This window comes from Chaetomium globosum, genomic scaffold (assembly GCF_000143365.1).
Source record: "Chaetomium globosum CBS 148.51 scaffold_3 genomic scaffold, whole genome shotgun sequence".
NCBI classification, from domain to species: domain Eukaryota; kingdom Fungi; phylum Ascomycota; class Sordariomycetes; order Sordariales; family Chaetomiaceae; genus Chaetomium; species Chaetomium globosum.
The window spans coordinates 1,135,425-1,154,063 of NT_165978.1; the positions used below are offsets into that span (position 1 = coordinate 1,135,425).

Here is an 18,639-nt window from a genome sequence, read left to right on the forward strand (position 1 = left end):
TATTTTCCGGCGATTGTTGTTGACCGAGAACATGCCGAGTTGGGGGTCTTTTCTTTCAAGCTTCCCCTCCCGAGACATTTCTTCCATTTCTTCCATCCTATGCGCTCTTTTTCATGGCGATGCTGCACAGTGCAGCTCGGCATTCCACTAATGGGAAAACGGCAGGGGCACCTGATGGCTCCTGTGCTCCCCTTTTGTTTCTGGCGCAGCGCTCCATGACGCCAAGTGAGACACTGAAAGTGTGCACGTGGGGGGTTGGCCCCCAGCCAAACAAGCCTCTGAGCCTCCCTCACGCCGCCCATCCTGGCCCATGAGCCACCTTTTTCTCCGCTCTCGAAACCAAACACCCGAGTCCCGGTCCAGGCCGCCATCTACAGGCCTCGCGGCAATACTGTTGCTGGCTGCTCTTTGTTTCCGTTCTGCATTCGTTTTGCATTGCGGCGGGCGTTTTCTTTTCTGATCCGTACCGGGAAAGCTACAGGTTCAGTTGGCTGTTTCTACCGCGTGTGTAGCTTGATTCTTGGTTCGATTTTGTCTTCGTCCCTTTGTTTCCATCCCACCAAACTCGAAACCCGAGGCTCCGCCTGCCTCACCCGATCGCCGAATGTCCGATGCTGAATACCCGAAATTCTTTATCCCCGCGATTTGAGAGGAAGGTGAGTGAACCATACTCGGCTCGACTGTTTCCAGGCTTAGGTTGGTCTAACCGAGTTACACAGTGACGACATCACCATCGTTTCTCGAGACACCCTCGATCTATCCATATCCCACCGAGGCCACCCCTCACTTCGCTCCATAGCCCTTCCGCATGGCAAGTAGGCGATACGGGGTTCGTCTCCCCGACATCGTCGCCGCCGGCAACAGCAACAACGACGGCAGCGGCGCCGACTCCAGCACTGGCACCGAACAACAGGGTCAATACCTCTCGCTCCCTAGTTCCCCGACAAATGTCCGCAGGCCCCGACCCAACATGAGCAGGAGGCCGTCCACAAACGAACCGATTGACGAACGGTCGCCTCTCCTGGGCGCGGCACGACCTTCGCGCATCCGCATCCACAGCGCCCATGGCTCGCCGAGGGTGCCCCTCCTGTCGAGGAACCAGAGTTATGCGGGTACGCGCACCGAGTCACATACCCCCCTCCCCTCCCCTCCACCAGCTAACCACCCACTCCTTCTCTTCGCAGATAGCGTAAGGAGTATCCGGCACCACAGCCGCGCTAACTCGTGGGGCACGCGCCTAATGCACGCCCTGTCGGACCGCCAGGAGTCGTCCATGGCCGACTCCAAGGGCTCACTCTACCCCGACGACCGCGTGTGGTACGACCAGTTCACGTCGACCGATTGGGTCCACGACAGCATCGCCGACGCTTATCGGGTCAAGGCCCTGCGGAGTCGCAAGGACTTTTGGGGCCGCGTCTACGTGCTGTTCGACGGCGCCCAGGGGCTGGCTGCTGAGCGCCCTCGTCGAGTTTATCGTCGCCGTCCTGGCGTATGTGGTCAACGTGAGCGAGGCGACCGTGTTTGATCTTAAAGGATGGATACTGCGTGAAGGGGGTGGTTGGTGAATGGAGAAAGTATGAGACTTCGCTGGCCATGATTGGGACGGGTGAATCTGGACTGAAACTGACCGTGGTACAGAAATGCTGCCCTCCACGGTCCCTGTACGGACTGGCGGGACTGGAGTGAGGTTCTCAGGAGTTCCCCGTCGGCGAGAGGTGGACCGAGTACGGCGTATACATCATTGCCGTCATCACGCTGGCGAGCTTGTCGTGTCTCCTCAGCCTCACGACCAAGACGGTTGTTCCTTCGGCGTACCGGCTGACCACGCTGGATGAGAACCTCGCCGCCGAGGCTCCTGCCCCTCCCCCCGAGGACGGCGCGAACGGAGGCCGGCAATTAACCCCCCGGCCTGACACTAGGAAAGGCCGAGCAGCCGCCCAATGATTTACTACTCGGCGGCCGGCAGTGGTGTCGCCGAAGTTCGTGTCATTCTCAGCGGCTTCGTGCTGCACGGCTTCCTCGGTCTCAAGACGCTCATCATCAAAACCCTTGGTTTAATTCTTAGCGTAGCCTCTGGGCTCAGCTTGGGTAAGGAAGGCCCCTATGTGCACATCGCAACCTGCGTCGGCAACATCGCCTGCCGTCTCTTCACCAAGTACGACCGCAACGACGCTAAGAGGCGTGAGGTCCTCTCGGCGGCGGCGGCGGCAGGTGTCGCTGTGGCCTTTGGCGCTCCGCTCGGCGGCGTGCTCTTCGGCTTGGAGGAGGTGGCCTACTTCTTCCCGGCCAAGACGCTCTTCCGCACCTTCTTCTGCTGCATCACCGCCGCATTAACGCTCAAGTTCCTGAACCCCTACGGGACGCAGAAGATCGTCATGTTTCAAGTGCGATACCTCGTCGATTGGGAGTACTTTGAGATTATCAGCTTCATCTTGGTTGGTGTTTTTGGCGGCGCTGCTGGTGCCCTGTTCATCAAGGCTTCCCGACACTGGGCCAAGACCTTCCGCCGGATCCCCGCCATCAAGGCGTATCCCCTTCTCGAGGTGGTGCTGGTTGCGCTGGTCACGGGGTTGATTGGGTACTGGAATACCTTGACCAAGCTCCCCGTCGCCAAGCTACTTTACAACCTTGCCGCCCCGTGTGACGACCGGGATAACAACCTAGAGGACCTAGGATTGTGCCCGGAGGAGATTGGTGACATCCCGCCTATTCTACTGAACCTACTCACCGCGTTCTTGATCAAGGGGTTCCTGACTATTATCACTTTTGGGATTGTGAGTTTGATATCCTTCCGTTCTGATGACATGCAGCTGACAGCTGGCAGAAACTCCCAGCCGGTATCTACGTGCCGTCCATGGTGGTCGGCGGTCTCATGGGCCGCCTCGTCGGACACGTTGTTCAGTGGGTGGTCATGGCCACGCCTGATTGGGGTGTCTGGGGTACTTGCGCGAAGATGCCGAATGCCACCTGCATCCAACCTGGCGTGTACGGCCTCATCGCTGCCGGCTCAACGATGTGCGGTGTCACTCGCTTGTCTGTCACCCTGGCGGTTATCTTGTTTGAGCTCACCGGGAGTCTGGACTATGTTTTGCCGTTCTCCCTAGCCATTCTAGTCGCCAAGTGGACCGCTGATGCTATCGAGCCGCTCAGCATCTACGTAAGACCCGACCCACCCCTCCCCTCCACCCCACCCTTCACCCCAAACTAACACCTCTATCAGGATCTCCTCACGGAGATGAACTCATACCCCTACCTCAACAACAAGCACAAGCCCATCTTCACCTCGGACCTCGCCGACATCGTCCCGCGCGTCCGTAAGGAGCGCATCATCGACATCACCACCTCGCCCGTCGTGCCCGCCCTCAGCCTGCGCGCCAAGCTCGAGCTACTACACAAGGCCGGCGAGCTGGACGGCGGCCTGCCCATCGTCCGCGACGGCATCCTCGTCGGCCTCATCCCCGCCCCCGACCTCGAGTACGCCCTCGATAACCTCCGCGACGAGCCGTCGAGTCTGTGTCTCATGGCCCCCGTGCCGAGCATCGATGACTCGGATGACGGCCTACCGGATCCGACCGATTTTACGCCGTTTATTGACCCCGCCCCCGTGGCGCTGGATATCAGGTCACCGATGGATCTGGTCTATGAGTGCTTTGTCAAGTTGGGGTTGCGGTATATCTGTGTGTTGCGGGATGGGCGCTATGCGGGGATGGTGAGTTCTTTTTTCTGCTCCTTGGCTCTAACTACCCTGTGATGGGTGTAGGATGTGGGCTGTGTGTGTTGTGCTGTGCTAACGTCGTGGTGGTGTAGACGCACAAGAAGACGTTTGTCAAGTATATGCGGGAGCTGGAAGAGAAGGAGGGGCACATGTGATTGATGCATGTGAGTCTGTCCTGAGTCCAGCCCTGTGATGGTGGGTGAGGTGGGTATGATAAGAAATTGTGGGAGAAGGGGGATGGAGGGGTGGTGGCATTCTGGAGAGGAGGTTTGTTTGATGGTTGCATATCATATAGAATTGCTGCGTTGCTGGCGAGCTAGGTGTGTGGTCTTGTTGTGTGCTTTTTGTTGTTAGCTGGCCTGCATGGTGCATACGTACACGGCTGTTTTTTTTTTTTTTTTTTTTTTGTGTTATCTTCAGGATAGGGTGGGTGGGGCGTCGGATTGGCTGTTACAGCTGTTGCTATTGCTGTTGTTGGTGCATTCCCATCTGAGGGTGGTGGTTATTGTTTAATGTTAGTTTTGTTGTTGCATTTGCATTTGCATTGATGACGGGATATACAGCAGAAAGCAAGCAAGCAAGTAAGCAAACAGGGTTTGGTTCTTTTTCGATGCCTTGAGATTTGATTCATGTGGAGGATAGAGCGAGTGATGCTAGTTGATAGACGTCGAACGGACCTCCTTTTGTATCGTGTGTGTTTAGGTCATGATTCTCCGTTTATATATCGTTTGCTCGAGCCTGGTCCCATGGGTCAATATAGGAAGAGTACCGGACCAACATCGTGGTCACCTCGTCCTTACCACTGGTTTACCTCCCCAGGAAAGGATCTCATATCCATTCATCCCATGTGATTATGCACATTTTGAAGTTGTGGTGACCTGTTGAGAATATATTTCCTTCATTTTTGCGATCATATCGCGCCAATTCCTGGGCCCCCTGGCTACCAGGGGCTGGGTATCGCCACCATCACCTATTCTTATGTACGAATGAATGTACACGGGGGTACCAAATCCCCCCCAGTATGAGCATGAATTCCCCCTCGACTAAGAAGGCCAATGCCTCGGAGTCGCGCTCTTCGCTTTCCACCGCCTCTGTCAGATCGGATCGGAACTCTATCGCCTTGGCTACACCATCCCGCGTCCCGGTATTCGCCAGGTCGACGGTGCGGAGTGATGACCCTGATCAGAACCACAGGCCAGGCGGACGGTGCGCCATTCCACCCCGTCACAAGTAAACGGCCAACTAGCCAAGCCAGCCGCGGCCTCACTGCGACTTGCGCGCCTCCTTCCCACCCCCATTCTCATCCTCCTCCTCCGGCTCGGGGCTACTCCTGGGACTGACATCCCCCGGAATAAACTCATCAAACCTATCCACGGGCACGGGCACGGAGCGGGGCACAAAGCGCACGCGCACGCGGCGCACGCCACGGACCTTGGCGCCCACGCGGGCGCGCACCACCTCCTCGACGACGCGCACCTGCTCGACGGTCCACTCGGCGGGCACGGCCAGCTCAAGATCGACGAGGTAGTTCTGGCCGGACTTGACGCCGGTGACGTCGCGCAGGTCGACCTGCGCGCCCCGGTCGTCGGCGACGTCCTCGGCGAGGGCCCGGCCGGCGTGCTTGGAGACCGCCTCGCGCACGTCGGCGTCGATGGAGCGGTCGGCGAGCTCGTAGAGCGCCGAGAGCGTGTTCCCCAGCCCGGCGCGGATGACGAGAAGCGAGATGAGCAGCCCGCCGACGGGGTCGAGCCAGGTGGCGTCTTTGAGGAGGTTGGCGCCGAGGATGGCGCATAAAGCGACGATGCCGGTGAGGGAGTCGACGCGGTGGTGGACGGCGTTGGAGGCGAGGACGGAGGATTTGCGGTCGCGTGCGACTTTCATGGCTGGAGGGGGGTGGGGGGTTAGTTGTTGATTGCGGGAGAAGGGAGGGGCACGTACTAGCATGATACAACCACTCCTTGATAGCAACCGTCCCGGCAGCCAGCCACGCCGCATGCAGACTCGGCGCACCACCATGCCCATGTCCATGCCCATGATGATGCCCATGCGAGTGACCATGGCCATGGCCATGCTCCAGCATCGCGCGCGCGGCCTCGGCATCCAAAAAGAAATGCGCATATAGCGTCTCGCAACTGCCCATACACATAAACAGCCCGCCAAACAGCAACATGCTCGACACGCCCAGCGACCCGAGACTCTCAACCTTCCCAAACCCCTGCGGGAAGGCCTCGGTGGGCGGACGCAAGCTCCACGACACGGTGGCCAGGGTGAGCACGTCCGAGGCCAGGTCGGTCAGCGAGTGCCACGCGTCGGCGATCATGGACTGCGAATTGAAGGCGTACCCGCCTGCGCCCTTGGCGATGGCCATCCCCAGGTTCGAGTACAGGCCGATGCGCGTGATGCGCACGCCGGCGTCGTTTTTGTTGGTCGAGGTGAGGTAGACGTTGTCGTGGTGGTGGTGGTGGTGGTGGCCATGACCGTGGCCGTGGCTGTGGCCGGCGTGGCCTCGTGTTTGTTGGGTCGTGCCGGCGCCCATGATGGTGACGTTGTTTTTGGTGTTATTGTTGGGGAGGTGACGATGTATTGGGTTGGTTGTGGTTGCGGTCGTGGTTCTTGAAGGTAATGTCGGGTCCGGGTGTAACGAACGGCGCATACGATTTGTGAATGCTCGAGAGGGGGAAAAGGTCTGGAAGATACGTATCGATTTGAGTTGTGGGTGATGTGTCCCCGAGGGGTTGCTGGGATGGCTAATAAATGCCGGGCATGGCGGTTGACGGCTCCGTGCCCGTCTTGGATGGAGCCGTGACGCGGCAGGTGTTGCACGCAGTTGCACCAGCGCAGGGCCCGCGCACCGCCCGCAATTAAGCGGAAGCATTAATAAAAGAAAAAGGAGTTAGTAGACTGAAAATGAGAGACCTCGGCGCGCCAATTGGGGGTCAATTGAAGTTAGGTGGCGCTGGGAAATGCCGGTGACAGGGTTCGTTAATATCGCAGCGCCGTTTGTATGTACGAAGTGGTTAGTTTTATGTACTTTGTGTAAGAAAAAAAGAATTGGCGGCTTGGTTGGAAAGGGCGGCTCCGATTTGCAATCATCCATATCCGTCCATTCCCATCGCCATGACAGCCAGTTACTGGCTATAAGGGGCAAGTTAGCACGTTTTGTAGTGGGCACATGCACCCGACATCGCACCACCGCCCGGATGAATCCAGGGATGTGGAAAATGTATCTGCTGATCGAGAATACACAGTCTGTCCATCCAAATAGTCGTACCAATTAGACCTCTACTACGGAAACAAGACAAAAGCAATCGCCTTTACTCGGTTTCTTTTATTTGATATGCCTTCCTATTTACTTGGGACCTTGACGGATAGGCTTCTCAGGCATCTGTCTATGGAGGTCTTTTCTGTCTTGCGTTCTTGAGGTACCCATGTAACTGTTCGTACGGGTTTACAATGACTGCCCTCACATGCACTGACAGGGGTGTGAGCATTGGCCACCAGGAACCCAAGTGGATCTTGAGCTTTGCAGCCCACCCTGCCACGCTTCCGGAACCATGACGATTACGCAGCTGCTTCACATCTCAAATTAATCCCTTGAGCAGGGTCCATCAGCCACGCGGCACCCATCCACATCGGTACTTAATCCCCGTCTATCCAAACCCCTCCATAACCCAGACAATATGAAGAAACCGCTCATGCGCATCCCCTACACCGAGCTGTTCCCTCCGCCCAGCATCATCCCCGCCACAGCCCGTTCCCTCCCCGGTGCCATCGCAGCCCTGCAAGAATTTCTACACACCCCGCCGCCGAGGGACCTACCGCGCTCCACAGTCCTCCTCACCGGCGCGGGCCTCTCGGTCGCCAGCGGATTGGCCGACTACCGCGGAACCAACGGCACATACCGGGTCAACAAGACATACCGCCCCATCTACTACCATGAGTTCCTGTCCAACCACGAGGCGCGCAAGCGTTACTGGGCGCGCAGCTTCCTCGGCTGGACGACGCTGCGCAACGCGGCGCCCAACGCGGGCCACTACGCGGTGCGGGACCTGGGCAAGCTGGGCCTCCTGTCGAGCGTCATCACCCAGAACGTGGACTCGTTCCATCCGCGGGCGCACCCGGACATCCCGACGCTCGAGCTGCACGGCTACCTGCGGTCGGCCGTGTGCACGTCGTGCCGGAACGAGCTGCCGAGGGACAGGTTCCAGGCGGAGCTGGCGCGGCTGAATCCCGTGTGGGATGCGTTCCTGCGGGAGGCCATCGCGACGGGCGCGCTCGAGACCGAGGACCCGCACGAGAAGCGGCGGCGGGGGATCAGGATGAATCCGGATGGTGATGTGGAGGTGCCCGAGGCGCCGTACACTACCTTCCGGTATCCTGCGTGTCCGACGTGTTTGAGCAGTCCGCCGCCGTTGGCGGATGGGACCAGGGGGACGGTCGAGGTCGATAATGATGGCGCCTGGAGCCCGACGAGCAATGTTGGCATTCTAAAGCCAGCGGTCGTCATGTTCGGCGAGAGTATCGCCAGCAGCGTGAAGGAAGCGGCTGAAGATGCCATCGATGGCGCCGGGAAGCTTTTGGTCCTCGCCACATCTATGGCGACGTACTCGGCCTGGAGGCTGGCAAAGCGAGCCAAGGATAGGGGGATGCCCATCGGTATTGTCAATATCGGTGGCGTCAGGGGCGAGGATCTCTTTTTTGGGGGATTGGACCCTGCCCAGACGGGTAGCCAGGGCGTGAGGCTAGAGATGTCCACCGATAGTTTACTACCGGCTCTTGTCCATGATATGCGGCAATCCGGTCTCTCGAGCCCATCACCCGACACGGCGTCATTTCAGGAAAATGATGCCGCTGTGTTTAAAAACATGTTACAATAGACCAACAGATAATGAGAGCCGCCGACCCTCCGTGAAGGGGGGACTTAGAAGAAGCCCTTGCTGGCGAGGGTGCTCTGCACCTGGTGCTTCGTGCCGTCTTGGGCGGGTAGGGTATTCGCCTCGGATGTGGGTGCTGACGCTGGCGCTGGTGTAGGTGTCGGCGTCGGAGTAGGCGTTGGCTCAGGTTGCTTCTTGCGCTGGTGGCCCTTTGCCGGCTCTTCGCGCTCAATCTCCCTCAGAACTACCATACCCGTCAGCATGTTACGCCCCGAGGACTCAGTCTTCCAAGAGGACCAACCTTGTTCCCACTCCAACTCCTTTTCTGCGTCCCCGGTACCCAAAGCCTTCTCCACGTCCACCTCTTCGCCCCTTTGCAGTTTTTCCACCACCTCGCGAAGCAGGCCTATCCTGACGTCGGACTGGCGCATGAAGGTCGCAAAGTCTTTTCGAAGGGCGATCATCTGGATAGACATGGACCCGATCAACAAGAAGATGAAGATAAAGAAGGTCGCTGGATTCCACCCCTTTTGTACCTTGAATTTCTTCCTCCACCTCGACGGTGACCGCGATCGTAGGGGCTTCGGTACGAGAGACTTCCAGAAGGACACCTCGGCGACGGAGCTGACAGTGCGTGTGCTGAGGGCTTGTGCTAGCGGCCTTTGAAATAAAACGCGTTGGCCGAGGCCCGGCGCAAAAAGCGCCCGTTGAAGCGGGACCCGATTCATGTTGGTTGTCTGGACTTGTCGGCTTGAAGTTGGAGATGGTCGTCGAGAAGATGCGGGGACCCACTGAAACTTTGCACCTAGGTCCAAGTGACAGAAATGGGACTCGAAGTTGTGAAAGTTGGGGTGGACCCTGCCAAGCCTGAGTGAGATCCCCGGCAGGCAATGGGACGGTTGGGACCTGAGATGGAACCCGTTCAATTGGAGTGGTTCACGTCGGTTGCCCCGCCAACAACCCGCCAGGTTTTCTGCCATGGGTCAAGCCCGGATTGGGGCATCAACGAACCCCTGTTTGGAGAGCTTGGTGCCTGCCGTCACCACCTGACGCGAGCGGGCCGCAATTCGAGATTCCTCAAGTTCAAGTTTCAAACATTGAACACCAACCTTCTTCATTGCTTTGGGTATTGCTGTGTTTTGGATAATGTCCTCGGAACGGCGATGATATGATTAAGAATCAGCCCATAACACACTTCTCTTTTTCATTTTCATGGATACACCACTCGCACAGGCGGATGCTGTTCGCAGCGCCGTCTCTTCCGTCGCGACCTGCACCCCCGCGATATCCGTCTTGTTAAAGAACTTGTTGCTACCCAGGGACGAGACACCGATAACCGACGAGACTGACACCCGACCTTCCTCCAAAGTCGCGAACCCGAGCCGATCGAGAACAAACACGGTTACAAGAGCCCCGTCAAGACGCGCTAGACCCACGCCCGCACCCACACCCACACCAGCTGCGGCGGATGATGGCTTGTCGGTGCGAGAAAAGGCAGCGCTCGCTACACACGTCGTCAATGCCACCCTCAAGGCTCTTGGGGAGGCTGCAAAGCCCGCCGCGACCCCTGCGCCGCGACCTCCCCAGGAGGATGGCTTGGTGAAGACGGCAACCACAAACGCGCTTCGGCGGACGAGTTCAGCGCCAATGACCCCCTTACAACCCCGTTCGCTTAACAGGCAATCGACCTCTCCTGTCGCGACAACAAGGCACGCCCGGTCCCCATCGAGATCTTCGAACACAACGAACCTCCTTGCCACTGTCGAGTGTGCTCGCGTCGCCCTCGCTGCGCTCCGCCAACTCCCCGCGTCCGGAAAGATCACCCTCCCGGACCTTCAGCTCGAGTCTGGCATGTCGGCTTTGGTCGGGAGGTTGATCGGTCTAAACATACAGGAACAGGCTATCAAAGAGCTGCGGATTTTGAAAAGAAAACTGGAGGGATCTGCGGCTGGTGATGGAAAGAAGGCGGCCAAAGCCACCGGTGCCGAGCCCAAAAATTCCGCTCAGCTTTTCTCAGAACTTCTTGACTTTGGCACAGTGACGGCCTCGGGGCAACGGCTTCTATTGGTCATCACCACTCAAATTCAGGTTCTGCGTGTATTGGCAATGGCCAAGAAGCCCTCAGCCATTGAAGCTGTCTTGCCCTATCTCCGGCAGGACCAAGCCTCCTCACCCGTCAACTTACTCCTCCTCGCGGCAAGGGAAGATGGGGCTCACGTTGCCAAAATTGCCCGACAAATGGAAACGGTGGCTCAGTGCCTGTTCTCGCTAACCCCCAACGTGTCTAGCAAAGACGACAGCTTGGGGCAGGAGTCCCGGCTCAGCATATCACCGGCATCTGCCCTCGAATTGCAGGCACTCGCGCTCGAGGCCCGTCTGCATTGGTGGAAATTGGCGAAGCACAAGGGGGACGCCGAGAAGGATGTCGTGGTTCCTCTATCGAGATGTCTTAACGCATACATCCGACGAACTTCCGAAACCGCAAAATCCAGCTATACTGTTTGCTCAGAGATCTTTGACCGAATCTACCGGCAGCTTCAAAGCCACGGCTTCTCCCCCTCGAAAGGATCCAAGCTCCCCCTTGCCGGAATATGTCAAACCTTGGTAACCCTGGCGCGCGACGCGCAGCAAATGTCGGACGCCGTCATGTGGGCGACTAAACTGCGGGACGCCATGGACCTGAAGGCCGAATCAATCGCAAAGACCTGTGCCATTGCCGCCCAACTACTCTCACTTCACCTCAAGCAGCCTGCAAAGCATCTCTCCGACGAATTACTTCTCAAGGAAGTGGTTGCCGGTATTCAGGGGCCTCTGCGCGGGGACACCACCGAACTAGACGAACTTCTGACCAATGTTTGCGCCGTTCGAAAGACGGCCATGCATCTCCTCCTCGCCCTCGCCAAGGGCGGTGATAACATCTTCCAGCCCTCCTCAGAAGCCAAAGAGCTTCTGGAAACCTTCATCCTGCAATGTCCGCGTTTTTGCCTCCGGTGGCTGGGGAAGCCTCCTGGACCGAAGGGTAGCACCAAGGATTACCTACGATACGAACAGCGACGACAGCTTATGTTGCAAAACCTTCCGCACATCCTCGACTCGGCATTCATAACCATCAAGACCTGCTTGGATCAGTCACGGCTGTCCTGGGACCTTATGGACTCTATTCTCAGTGACTGCAACACTCTTTTGGAGTACACCGGAAACAAGGCCACATCCGATGCGTCTGCATCCTACCATGTAAAGATTTCGCATTTCTACTACTTACAATACACCTGTTTGCGACAGCAATCCACCGACCCGAAGGACGCCGCCCCCCTGCGTGCCCTGAGGCGCTCTATCGAGTGCGTCAAGGACCGGACGAGCCGCGAAAGGGAGAAGGCCCAGCTCACTCTAAAGTTGGAGCGTATGGCGGAGCTCTGCAGGACGCTCGGCAGGGGGGACGAAGCACTTGGTGCTCTTCAGGCCATCCGGACGAGCCTGCTCGATGACGGTGTTTTGGCATACGTTGCCAAATCCCTCGCGACCGGATCGCCTACCGTTGTCTGGGCCCGCGACGAAAAGGCCGAGGGCCTCTCCCGCGCACTTTTGGCAATCTCGAAAATGGAACACGTTTGGATCGACTGGACGGTGGATCTCGAAGAGCCAGAACGCGCTGCGGCGTTGGAACACCGCCTGCGGTTCATCTTGATGAAAGAGGGGGCGAAGGAGGTCGACATCACGCTGGAGCACCCTGTTGTTGACGCGTTACTTCGGACTTATATTCCCACACGTTACCCCATTCGCAGACTGAGGGTGCTTCTTGTTTTGCTTTGCTCGGCCCTCGGCAACCTTGACAGGGCCCCTGAACTTCTCTCGGTGGCTAAGGACGCCGCGCAGCTTAAGGACACGGGCGACCTCGGCGACGACTCTGGGCTGGCTGGCTTTCTTCCGCACTTGAAGGCCCTGTACAACTCACTAGCAGCTGCAGTTGATGGCTACCGCGACAATCGGGTGCTCGACCGATCCATTTCCACTTGGCGGTCGATTACCACAGCACGTCAGGACAGAACAACCCTGGAGAAGGTGATCGATGATATACCAGGTCTTTTGGAATATCTTCAGTCTGTCGCGGACTTCCTCCGCATGAAAGGCCGGGACACCATGCTGGCAACGGTTCTCGAGCTGATCGCCGACATTGCGCGGGTGTCCGAGGGACCCAAGGCCGAAGAGGTTGTCCAGCACAGTTCGTGCCTCGCTCTACAGTACACGAATCTGGGCCAGTCATCAAAGGCGGAGTTGATTTTCCAGAAGGCGCGGGAACACATTGGCGACGAACTGCGCAGTGAAGTCCTCGCCAACTTCCATCTGTCTTTCACCGAGCACCTTCTTGCCCTTAGTAACTTCAGGCAAGCCGAGGACCACCTCACCCAGGCACAGCTCGCCTTCAATGCCGACACGCCTCAGAAGCACACCCGGGCCGAGAGGCGACGGCTTGTCGCATATGCTTATTACCTGCACTCTCTCATCGCGCTAGAACGCGGCGACTCCCACCACGCGCTCGCCTACTCCCGAGACAGCGTTCGCACCCTTTTCCAAGATTGGGTGAAAATGGAGTCTCAACTTACGTCCAAGGCGTTGCCAGAGCAGAATCAGGCCAATGACCAAACCATTAACGTGTCCGCAATAACCCTCGCAGCAGATGCCCAGCAGCAGAGTCCCGGACCCGAATCTTGGAGGCTGTTCCACCTCCTCTACCGCAATGTCTTCCGTCTCTCGTCGATGTACGCCCACCTGGGCATGTTCCCAGAGACCATGTACTACGCAGAGCAGGCGCTGAAGATGGCAAAGACGGTCGATTCCGAATTTTACAACGCAGAGTGCGCCGCCTGGATTGGAGCGGTTTCTTGGAGAGCTGCCAACGCTGCCAAGTCACTCGAGATGCTTCAAGAAGCATCGGCCCTGCTCCCCAGCGACAACCGCTCCTACTCTTCGGCCACGCTCGCCTGCCAGATTAGCTCCATGTTCCTCTCCCAGAACGATTCGGAAGGGGCGGCGCTTCTTCTAGCAAAGGCCGAGGCGATCGCACAGAGCCTTGCTGTGATGCCCGAGGTTGAGCAGCAGCCGGCTGATACCGTTGTGGCGGAGAACAAAATGGCGAAACTCAGCATCGCACAGAAGCCTGTGAGGGGTGGTCGCAAGGCCGCTGTGAAGAAGGCGCCAGTAAAGAAAACAGCTAAAAGTGTGACTAAGACAAAAGCAGCCGTCACTGCCACCACCACTGCCCCCGATACGCTGGTGATCGAGGAGGACGCCCAGCTAGCTAAATTACGGGCGTCGATTCTTGTTCAAAAAGCCGTGTCTATGCTGCAGCAAAAAGAATGGACGGCAGCGCAGGCGGCCCTTGCAGAAGCTACCACCGCATCGAAAGCGTCCGGGTTGTTGCCCGCCAGACAGGTTGCCATGGCGTCGTGCCTATTAGGCATTAGCATGGAACAGATGGCACAAGATCCTGTCTTTTCTGTTATTCAGGAGTCGACCATTTCCTTCCCTGCCCTCTCTGGTTCCGAAAAGGCTTCACCAGCCCGTGCGAAGGCTGCGTCACCCAAAAAAGCACGAGTTGCCCCCGCGAGCCCAGAGCTAGTCATTAAGGAGACCAATCGGGGGCAGTACGTCGACAACCTTCGCGAGGCCCATGATTACCTGCTCGAGGCACACTCGGTGGCCGCCCTGACTGGGGATGCCAGCCTGATTCACAGGATCTCGGGCATGCTCCAAAACGTTAGCTTGTTTCTCACTGCCACGTCGAACAAGACCAAGGCGGCTATCCACTCTGCTCAAACATCGTACTCGGTTGAGCTCGCTCGGAACCTTACCTGGCGTCGGGAACGGAAGGCGCTGATTCAGGAAAAGAATGGGGGCAAGAATGACGGACTCATGTGGCCACCGGCGCTTCAGTCAGCGACCACCAGAAGGTCGAGTCTCGGATTTACTCTCGACCTCCACAAGATCCAGCGGGACTACATCGACATCGTCCCCAAGCCGTGGAATGTCATCTCCATCTCCCTCAGCGAGGGCAACCACGACCTCTGCATTACCAAACTTCAAGCTGGCCAGAGCCCCTTTGTCATCCGTCTGCCCCTTGAGCGAGCAAGCTCCCGTGAGGCGGACAGCGATGCTTTTGACTTTCAGCAGGGCCGCTCCGAGCTGCTGGAGATTATCAAGCTGATCAACAAGACGTGCCACGACTCCAGGGATATGACTGCCAAGGGCGCGAAGGGCGCGTGGTGGACTGAGCGGGAGGCGCTCGATGAGCGGCTGAAGGAGTTGTTGGGAAGCATTGAGCAGATTTGGCTGGGCGGTTTCAGGGGTATTTTCTCGCAACACGTTCGCCGCCCGGAGCTGCTGGCGACGTTCCAGAAGGATTTCCTGGCTATCTTGGACAAGCACCTCCCTTCGCGGCGACAGGTGCGCGGGAAGAGGACCAAAGCGGCACAGGCGCCGAAGGCTACGTTGGACACAAACGTCCTAGAGTTGTTTATCGGTCTGGGCGATGTCACCCAGCCGGACTGCGACTTTGACGACGAGCTCACCGACCTCCTCTACTTTGTCGTGGACATCCTGCAGTTCCACGGCGAGCGCAACGCCTACGACGAGATCGACTTCGACTCGATGGTCGTCGAGACCATGGACGCCCTCAACGCGTACCACTCTTCGGCGCACGCCGCCGAAGACGCCCCCACCAACATCCACACCATCCTCCTCCTCGACAAGGCCCTGCACGTCTTCCCCTGGGAGTCGCTCCCCTGCATGCAAGGCCTCGCCGTCTCGCGCATGCCCTCACTCGCCTGCCTCCGCCGCCTCATCCTCGACCGCCGCCAGCGCGAGGACGCCAACGACTCCACCCCCGAAGGCCACCACGCGCCTCTCGCCCTCGGCGGGACCTACATCCTCAACCCCTCCGGCGACCTGACCTCCACCCAATCCACCTTCGCCCAACCCCTCGCCACGCACCTGCCCTCCCAAACCTGGAAGAACATCACCGGCCGCGCCCCCACCGAAGACGAATTCGCACACGCCCTCACCGCCTCCCACATGCTGCTCTACTTCGGCCACGGCTCGGGCGCGCAGTACATCCGCGCGCGCACCATCCGCCGCCTCGACCGCTGCCGCGCCGCCGTGCTGCTGATGGGCTGCTCGTCGGCCGCGCTGGCGGACCACGGCGACTTTGAGCCCTCGGGCCCGGTGTGGAATTATATGATGGCCGGGTGTCCCGCGGTGGTGGGCACGCTGTGGGATGTGACGGATAGGGATGTGGATCGGTTTGCGGGGGGGGTCGTCGAGGAGTGGGGGGTGCTGCCGTGGGGGGGGGTGGGTAAGGAGGGGGAGAAGGGGGAGAAAGGAATGGGGAAGGGGGGCGAGTCAAAGCCCACCGCCTCCTAGGGGTTATGGGGAGGCGAGTTTGGTGGAGGCGGTTGCCAGGGCGAGGAGTAGGTGTCGGTTTCGGTTTGTTACGGCTGCCGCGGCGGTGGTGTATGGGATTCCCGTTTATGTGGAGAGGTGAGAGGGGTTTGGGGTGGTGTTGGCTGGGGTTAGAGGGGAGTGTGGTTGTGTTGAGAGTTGCTTTGTTGGGTAGAAATGTCTTGTTGTCTGGTTTTTTTTTTCTTGCGTTGGGTTGGGATGGTTGGTTGCATTGCGAGGTGCTTGGATGGAGTTGAGATGGAGTTGTCGGTAGACTACGATAATTCATAGATTCATGATGAATGCATGCAAGATGTCTATACCATGTCTAGTCAAGTCGGTGGTCACGGGGCTACTTGAATTGCTTGTTGACTACACTACCTACCTACTCAGATGCACCGTCAAACTTTGACCGTCGACCCGATCGGCCCAAACCTGATATTCGACCAATGCACCGTACTGTCACATGTCAGATCAATCTTCATACAATAGGTAGGTAACTTGGAGTTGGCAACTTACGCAGACGGCCACATGTTCTGCACTACCCACGGCTCACTATCCTCAATAGGCCAGCAATCCCCCCTTTCCCTCCCCGGAGTCCCCTCCATGCCATCCGGCGGGTACACCGAGTCCAGCCACAGATTCCACGCGTAATGCTAGCCAAGGAGTCAGCACTCAACCTACTACGCCCAAACCATCGAAGGGCAAAAAAGGGGGGGTGCTCACATCGGCCCCAATAGACATGACCATGACCAGGGGCTGGTCCAGCAGCTGGCTTTGGTGGTGCTCCCAGCCGCCGAGCTCCGACATGATGTCGCGCTCGGCGAAGAGGTCGAACTGCTTGACACACATGTCGCGGGAGAGGCCGGCTTCGCGGGGGAGGTCGGTGAAGGTGGGGGCGGGGATGTCGAAGCGGGTGTTGTTCTGGACGAGGAATTGCGTGACTTTGGTGGCGGTGAATTGGGTTACAACGCTAGATTTGAGGGGATGTGTGAGTATCCGCGAAATCGGGTTGTCGCTGTTTATGTGGGACTTGGGGGGAGGAAGGAGGAGAGGGAGGAGAGATGAGAGAAAAGGGGGGGGCAAAGAAAGAAAGCGAGAACGCACGTAAACTTCTGCGCTGTATCCACCGTCTTCCCCTTCCCATAAAACTCCTTGTTGCCCATCCGATACGGGTTATAACTGCACCCCGTAGCATCACACCTCCCGGGTCCTCTCTCCGCATACGGTTCATTATAGAGACAGTCTCCCGCAGAACAGACGTGCGGACCATCCTTGACACACACATGCGACGACATGGAAAAGGAGTGGGCGTTGGAGTTCCACACACTAAACTGCGGACAGCACGATCCCAGGTTCCCCTTACCCGAGAACTCGTCCGTCTCCGAGGGGATCCAGCCCTCCCTGTTCGCCTTTCCTCCCACAAACTTGACACTGCGCGTGCAGCTGGCGTCGCAGTAGCCCGTGCCGTACTCAGCACCAGCCGCATTGGTCGGGTAGCGCGCCATGCCGCCGTCGGCATCCATGGACACAAAGTACAGCGCGCTGTTGATGCCGCACTCGACGGTGGATAAATCAACATCAAAGGCCAGCTCGTTGTCCCGCAGCGTAAACGTCTGGTAGCGGTGCTGGGACTCCATCAGAAAAAGCCGCGAGCCGACGTTGTAGGCAAAGTCGAAGTTGGTGCGGAAGCGCTGCGACAGGGTGTCGGCCGAGGTCTTGACGCCGTAGGAGCGGACGTAGTCGGCGCCCTCGAGCGCGCAGTTGGCGGTGCAGTTGTCGACGCTGTCGCACCCCCGATCGTTCCACGTGTTGCCGTCGAAGCAGCTGCCGGGGTTATCGACGCGGTGCAGCCACCGGAAGTCGGCGTCTATGGTCACCCCGCCGTCGACTTTCTTGCAGCTGCCGTCGGCGCCGCAGCTGCTCCATTGGAGTGTGGGGTGTATCTCGTTCTCGTACTTGCCAACCTGTTGGGCGGCGGCGAGGCCCAGAGCCAAGGGTGAGGTCAGGAGAGACCAATGCATGCTAACCAGTAACTGGTGATCCCGGTGAAGTTGGAAAGGGTGATGAGAGAGTTTAGTTCAGAGAGTCGAGGGTGACAAGGGGTTGGCGTGAGTGTCCCTTTATACTCTGCATATGTGAAGCACTTGTGAGGTTGGCATCTATGTAGGAGCATGTAGTTTAATATAGGCTATAGTTATTTGCGTCTCTTGGCTATCTCAACTAAGCCCGATCTGCTAAAGTCGGCATCGAAGTGCGACACGGCTGGAACAAGTGCGAGCTGTTGCTACCACACTGCCGCGTTGAGATACAGTTACTTACTACCCCAGGGGTGCATTGGCAATCCTCCTACTTTGTCGGTGCAACGTAGGTTCTATCAACATAGCCTGGACTTGTCGGGCCTCTACAAAGAACGGGCTGCGGTAAGACGGGATTCACGGGAGTTCCTAAAAGGGGTTCGCGAACAACGCTCCGTTGGCTCACATAATCATTTCGGCGCAAGCCGCGAATAGGTACTGACCCGAATGGGGTAAATCATCGACAATCCATGTGCCAAGTTCGAGTCTAAGGAGTGTTGAGTTACTGTGAATCTAAGAATCGTCAAACTGAACAGGA

At 58.1% G+C, this 18,639-nt stretch overlaps 5 protein-coding genes across 5 annotated transcripts; 3 read left to right on the forward strand and 2 right to left on the reverse strand.

Moving 5' to 3' along the window:
- Positions 1-808: 808 nt before the first annotated feature.
- CHGG_05653 (uncharacterized protein) lies at positions 809-3,870 on the forward strand (the record flags this gene model as incomplete). The annotated part of the gene is made up of 7 exons (XM_001221747.1): positions 809-1,112; positions 1,185-1,489; positions 1,639-1,682; positions 1,967-2,774; positions 2,825-3,157; positions 3,221-3,709; positions 3,808-3,870. The coding sequence occupies 7 exons, from the start codon at positions 809-811 to the stop codon at positions 3,868-3,870; spliced, it is 2,346 nt and encodes a 781-aa protein (XP_001221748.1).
- A 1,108-nt stretch (positions 3,871-4,978) lies between these two features.
- CHGG_05654 (uncharacterized protein) lies at positions 4,979-6,251 on the reverse strand (the record flags this gene model as incomplete). Its single annotated transcript, XM_001221748.1, has 2 exons — positions 4,979-5,598; positions 5,654-6,251. 2 exons carry the CDS (start codon positions 6,249-6,251, stop codon positions 4,979-4,981), a joined length of 1,218 nt encoding a protein of 405 aa, XP_001221749.1.
- Positions 6,252-7,395: 1,144 nt separating this feature from the next.
- CHGG_05655 (uncharacterized protein) lies at positions 7,396-8,592 on the forward strand (the record flags this gene model as incomplete). Its single annotated transcript, XM_001221749.1, has 1 exon — positions 7,396-8,592. The coding sequence occupies one exon, from the start codon at positions 7,396-7,398 to the stop codon at positions 8,590-8,592; it is 1,197 nt and encodes a 398-aa protein (XP_001221750.1).
- A 1,209-nt stretch (positions 8,593-9,801) lies between these two features.
- Positions 9,802-16,005, forward strand: CHGG_05656 (uncharacterized protein; the record flags this gene model as incomplete). The annotated part of the gene is made up of 1 exon (XM_001221750.1): positions 9,802-16,005. The coding sequence occupies one exon, from the start codon at positions 9,802-9,804 to the stop codon at positions 16,003-16,005; it is 6,204 nt and encodes a 2,067-aa protein (XP_001221751.1).
- Positions 16,006-16,308: 303 nt separating this feature from the next.
- Positions 16,309-18,047, reverse strand: CHGG_05657 (uncharacterized protein; the record flags this gene model as incomplete). The annotated part of the gene is made up of 4 exons (XM_001221751.1): positions 16,309-16,340; positions 16,413-16,482; positions 16,708-16,996; positions 17,131-18,047. The coding sequence occupies 4 exons, from the start codon at positions 18,045-18,047 to the stop codon at positions 16,309-16,311; spliced, it is 1,308 nt and encodes a 435-aa protein (XP_001221752.1).
- Positions 18,048-18,639: the final 592 nt, after the last annotated feature.